At 39.4% G+C, this 6,563-nt stretch overlaps 1 protein-coding gene across 1 annotated transcript; it reads left to right on the top strand.

The window, feature by feature from the left end:
* The first annotated feature begins 2,768 nt into the window (after window positions 1-2,768).
* p2ry1 (purinergic receptor P2Y1) lies at window positions 2,769-5,854 on the top strand. The gene is made up of 2 exons (XM_061217379.1): window positions 2,769-2,993; window positions 3,244-5,854. The coding sequence occupies exons 1-2, from the start codon at window positions 2,991-2,993 to the stop codon at window positions 4,330-4,332; spliced, it is 1,092 nt and encodes a 363-aa protein (XP_061073363.1). The 5' UTR covers window positions 2,769-2,990; the 3' UTR covers window positions 4,333-5,854.
* The last annotated feature ends 709 nt before the right edge of the window (window positions 5,855-6,563 follow it).

The following is a 6,563-nucleotide window of genomic DNA, read 5'->3' as shown; positions in this document are numbered from 1 at the left end:
ATTCTGTTCACAAGCCCAGAGAATAGTTAAACCTGTTTCTCATCCTGCACACATAATTCTGTCTGGATACACCCTTTCCCATTAGCTCATCTGCAAATGCACTGATTCTGAGTGTGTTGCTGAATGGGCAGTGTCTCAGCTGATGCATGTGTGAATTATATGTAGATTTGCCTGCAGAAGGGGATGCCTAAGCTGACCTGTTGTGCCCTCCCTGTGGGCTTATTTGTTGTGCTCATTGTTGCTGTATCATTGTAACAGGGCTGCCGTGGCCTCCAAGCAACGGACCCTGCAGAGAATTTCAATTAGCTCCTCTGCTCTGCCCTCGCTCTGTCTCTCTCTTTCTCTCTCTTTCTCACTCCCTTGCTCTCCCTCCCATCTCATTCCTTCACCTTACTTCCTCTCTTTACTCTTGTATCCTGCATTTCTTCAACCCCCTCCCCCCTCTCCCTCTCTCTCTCTCTCTCCTCAAACTGAGCCAGCTACTGAGCCAGTAAGTTTAACTGAAGCAGCTAATATACACTCCTTCTCAATCTTCATAATATCATTCATCTTCGAGCCAAACCCTTGAGGACAACGGTAAAGCAGTTTAACACTTATGAGCAGTAGGTTTTAGTCATGTGACAAAGTAATCAGATAGACTTTACATATTACCACATCATAGCATAGTATAGCATAGTATACCTGAAATACTTCCATTTGACATAATTTAATTATTAATTGATTAATATGCACAACTGTCAAAGATTGCTATGCTCATGAATTAAGTTCTTTAAGTTCATTTTTCCAATTGGCATTGCAAAAATTTTATCTTGTACAACAGCTTCCTTTATGTGACTTCCTGCAGCAAATCTATGCTGTCCTTTACAGACAGAATAGCTGACAGCATCAAACTGACATCTATCCTATATAATATGCTATTCATAGTATTTTTAGCAGTTGTACAGTTCTGTCTTTTATGTGTTGGATAGGTGGAGAAACCTTTGTCCTACTGGGGCATGTTGGGATGAGTTTGTCCAGGATTCATAAGATTCTCCCTGCAAAAGCCCCCTGGCCACTCACCAGGCACGACAGGTTATCACTTGTTGTCAGTGAACAAAGCAGCTCTTCCATTTTGGTTCTCCTGTGCTACAATGAGTAATTCTATTTTTAGGAGGGGATGAGTACAGAATGGTACAAGTAGCAAAGATGTGTGAGTATGATTCAACTGCTGATTCCAAAGGGTGGTAAAAATGGGTGGAGATTTTTGCATTATACCCAGTGAGAACAGAATAATATTGGATGTACTGTCATGCTTAGAAATGAACTGGAAATGCGGTGGATTTCTTCAGTTGGTGTGCAGGATAAACCTCTATACTCCACATGCTCCTCCTCTGGTGGCACAGGGGGGAATGACAGTAAGCGAAAAGCAGATACTGTAGATGTACATGAATGTGTTTTTCAACATATGAAGACCCATGTAGGTAAGTATTTCCAGATTTATTTCAGCATGTTGCTTCGAAATGAATTTATCCTAATCCATATTAACTGCAGCAGAGAAAGTGTATTTACAACATTATGAGAAAATATGAAATTGTAATGAAAGTATTCATGAGCAAACAGTTTGTAAAACTAAGCTTTATTTTAACAGGAAACAGCACAGGAGCAGTTTCATTTATAAGACAGAACACACAATGTAAGAAGCATGACCAACCAGTCATCAAAGATAGTAAAAGAACCTAAGCAAGAAAATATAGAGCTTCTGAAATCACCATACATATTTGTGATGAACAATAAAATGCAAACAAACAAAATCATACTTGTCATACCAAAACAAAATCATACGTTTCATATCAAAACAAAATCATACTTGTCATAAACAAAATCATACTTGTCATACCAAAACAAAATCATACTTGTCATAAACAAAATCATACTTGTCATACCAAAATCATACCTATCAGGAAAACACCTGTCTGGATATAGCTAGTCAACATAATATCCATGTGTGATGTTAGGGTGTGTGCATATTACACTTTAATGCGTTTGTCAGCATTCTACAAACAATTCAGCTGTCACTTCCCCTGCAATATACATCACCCTTCCTGATAAAGATTATTTAACATTCATGCTACAGTTCAAATAAAAAAGGCAAGAACCTGTTATTGTGGTTACAGACATGCTCATGTGTATAACCTCAGGGATATGTCAATTTCCCTCACTATGTCTACTACAACAAACCCTTTCATATGATAATTAGCACACAGGCACTAGGAAGTGAGCTTGTTATATTTAAAAATGGGATGAGGTTCTACATTGAAAAACTTTAAGGGGCATATCTTATAAATACTGTGTCAACAATAGGTAATAATAATAATCTGCCACCTAGTGCACCATAGTGCTCCTGGAACTGTGGAAAATGAAAAATACAAGTTTATTTATTTTTTACTTCACTCATTGGGTAAGAGACTACGATGTGAGATATTGAATGCATTTAATGAAAGCAACATAATGAACAATTACCACGAAGACACTGTAGGGAGAACTGTATTGTCTTTCATAATATTGAAAGGTTGTATCTAGTCTGACAATATAGTCAAAATACGTTATTTCCAGGGAATTCAGTCAATGATGCAAGGAGCAGCGTTGGTTTGCCAAAAAAAAAACCCCGCGCAAATCCGTTTGCGACATCAAGGTTATGTATATTGCGTCACAAGTTTTGTTACAATGGACTTGTCAGAAAACCACGCCTGTGCCTAAACTTTGCCCCTCCCCCTAGCGAGCGGAGTGCTGCTGCTGGAGCAGTTTGTAATTCCTCCGCTTTGCAAGTGCAGCTGTCTGGTGCCTGTCTCATACTAACACTCAATAGAGCATGGACAAACCGTGAGAACAATTCCGCAGACCAAACTTTGAAAAGACGAGAGACGCATGCAATCAAATACCCCGGCTCGCGACCGCAGGAATTTAAATAAGAAAAAACATATGTAAGGAATGTGGGACTCTAAAGCCAGTCAATGGTAAGATTGATATCAACGTGTTTAAACTGAACTGGTTGATGTCGTAATGCTTGTTTTGGAGGAATAAATACATGGTGATATGAGCCTTAGCTGGCTTTTTATGCCTCTTTGAATGTAGGCTATGCCAAAACCAAAACTGAGCGAATACATTAGGATATACTACATAGTTTATCGCATTTAAGTGAAGATGTAGGCTACATTATTTTTGAAAATATCGCAATTCTCATCGTTTGTCTTCTCTTTTTAACAGTCGACACAACTGCCCTTTGCAGACACCATGACCACAGACTTAAACTTTACTTCACTTCTGAATGTTTCTGAAATTCAGAACCACACCAGGGGCTGTTCACTTACAAAGACTGGTTTTCAGTTTTATTACCTGCCAACTGTTTACATAATGGTGTTCATTACTGGATTAATAGGAAACAGTTTGGCGATTTGGATGTTCGTGTTTCACATGCGGCCGTGGAGCAGCATCTCCGTGTACATGTTCAACCTGGCGCTCGCCGATTTCTGCTATGTTCTATCGCTCCCTTTCCTGATTTTTTACTATTTCAACAAAACGGACTGGATATTTGGGGATGTTCTGTGCAGGCTGCAGCGCTTCATTTTCCACGTGAACCTATATGGAAGCATATTATTTTTGACTTGTATCAGCGTGCACAGGTACACGGGAGTGGTGCATCCGATCAAATCTCTGGGCCGGTTAAAGAAAAAGAATGCTATTTACACCAGCGCGCTGGTGTGGATCGCCGTGGTGGTTGGAATCTCTCCGATCCTGTACTATTCCCGAACGGGGCCCAAGAACAATGGCACGACCTGCTATGACACTACAACTGGGGACGAACTGCAAGGGTACTTTATATACAGCATGTGCACGACGGTGTTCGGGTTCTGCATCCCCTTCATTATCATCCTTGGCTGCTATGGGTTGATAGTAAAGGCACTGATATGCAATGACATGAGTAACGCGCCTCTCAGGAGGAAATCTATTCACCTGGTGATAATAGTGTTGGCAGTTTTCGCTGTTTCGTATTTACCTTTCCACGTAATGAAGAATCTAAATATGCGAGCCAGGTTGTACTTTCAGAGTCCGGACATGTGCGACTTTAATAACAGGGTCTACGCCACCTACCAGGTGACCCGGGGACTGGCAAGCCTCAACAGCTGCGTGGACCCTATTCTCTATTTTTTAGCCGGCGACACGTTTAGGAGAAAGCTATCTAGAGCCACTAAAAAGACATATAGGAAAGGGGAAAACGTCCTCCACTCCAAAAGTGAAGAGACTGCGCTTAACAGCTTGCCGGAATACAGAGAAAATGGAGACACGAGTCTCTGAATATGACCATTTGAACATTTTTTTATTTGTATTTTTATTTGTATTTTCTTTTTATTTTAAACACGACCCTTGGGGGCATAACGAATTGAGCCGGAACCACTGTCAGGTTCACCCACCACCATGGCTGTAACCACCATTGAGGACACAGAAGTTGTGTCGTCTGTATTTGTATTTATTTTAAGTGTTTTTATGACAGATAGAAAGTGATAAAACGTACAGCTCTTCACATGCATTCTACCTCCACATGAAACTTAAAAAAATAAATAAAAGGTGAGACAGGAGGCAGGTGATTGTGTCTATTAGCTAACGTTTTGGTCAGTAGACCTTTTCCCAAGACATGCAAGATACAATGGTACATTATTCAAAAATTTATTTATTCAGGCTACTTAAAATGTTGGGTGTGAAAATGAGTCAAGCTCAAAGTCTTGTATTGGTCAAGCTATTGCACCACAAAACTCAACAAAAAGGGAACTAAAAAAATGGTCATTTTTGGATCCTGGTTACGACCCTGCCCATCTCTGCAGCAAAACTCTGACATGACATTTGTAACTGAGCTAGTGTTGTAATATGCCCAGTTTATGTCTTGTGAATACCTTGCCTCTTTTACTATATCCCAACTCAGTGTATCAAGTTTATTTTCATAAACTGGTTCAACGCGTTTTGAGTTTAACCAACCATATGTCAGTTACTGAGAAATGTTTTACCCCAGCTGTTTCTCAAGGACTTAAAGGTAATAGGTCGAGCATACCTTAAATTGTGCTTTCTGTTTCTCAGTATATGCAGTTATTGAATGAAGTCAAAAGAGAAAAAGACACAATTAATGCTTCCTTAGTAACAATTAACCAGCTTAATGAGCTCTTTGTGTGATGCGAACAAAACACTCATTTGCTTTGTCTCTCTGCCAGAGATGGAACATTAATATGTTCTTATTTGAAGGTTTGTCTATGTCAGGCCTGACATATGCACTGTATGAACTGTATATCTTTATTTTATTAAGACTGTTGGTTCTCACTTGAGTTTTTATTCTTTTTTTTTTTTGTTCGGTGCATTCACAATTGGGATATAATTAGTGATACATTAATAGTCTTGACATTTCATTTCATAAACAAGTGCAATACAGTCTATGACTTTATGTATGTGCCTCTTCCATTATGTACCTGTCATTTAGCCTACTGTTCATTACATATGAAGGTTCAGGGTATATTAATCCCATAAAAATATATCAGTGTACATAATTTGTAGAGCTATGCTTTGGCAAGCATTTTTTGTTTTAACTTGTCCTAACAATATTTGAGAGAAATATAACTGTTAAATATTGCATGTTGTCAGTGTTAAGATATGAGAACTAAGGGAATTAACACCCCCCTACCCCCCTTGTGTAAAGTGTTTGTCTGCATGTAGGTCACAGTGCATCCCAGGAACAGAAGTGGTAGGTGTTTACCACTGATCTATACATCAGCATAGATCATTGCTCTGAGCTTGTACTTTGGTGACTATGTGAATAAAGTTTTATGAAAACACATGTTGATATTCAGTTGTACTAAATGGTGTTCATATGAAGGTCACCGTGTATTTTGTAACTGCTGAAAGGAAAGAAAAAAAAAGTATTTGAACTTGGAGAAAAGAGTTTTCTTAATGTCCCTTAATGCCCCATTCAATGGGTGTTCATCTCAGTGGAGAAGCAGCCTCCTCGTCTTGGAACAGTGATCAGAAAGGACATAGCACTGAGGTTCAGCTCTGTCTTTCCTCTCATCCTAACATTATTATCTTTGCAGTTAAGGTTTGGTATCGACATTGTGGTCTCTTGTTTTCTGTTATTATATTTAATGAGAATGATTTGATTTGAGTTGAGGTGATTGTATAGGGCAGAGCATACATGTCCTGGTATTTTCTGCGTCCATCTAAATAATTGAATTATCTGTAATGTGAAACATTTCTACTCATCCCAGCGTATTTGAAAGTAATCTTCCTTGACAGTGGTGATGGTATCGCACTGTGCTGTATAGAAGTTCACTGTTGACTAAGGCACACTCCTTTCGCTATTGTATGCGTTTTTCTCCTCATAATAGCGTGAAGCACGAGGGGATGAGGGGAAATAAAGAAGGAGACATTTTTTCCCAAGAAGCGCTTTGTGAATTGAACAAAGGGACGGGGGTTATTGATGCAGGCAGCGTTGGGATTCTGGGAACTGCCGAAGCCAGGTCCGGAGATCTGGCTGGCATTCGCTTTCA

Source organism: Conger conger, chromosome 13 (genome assembly GCF_963514075.1).
Source record: "Conger conger chromosome 13, fConCon1.1, whole genome shotgun sequence".
In the NCBI taxonomy this organism is placed as follows: Eukaryota; Metazoa; Chordata; class Actinopteri; order Anguilliformes; family Congridae; genus Conger; species Conger conger.
The sequence above is the reverse complement of the archived record's forward strand: the minus strand, read 5'-3'. Positions and strand labels throughout refer to the sequence as shown.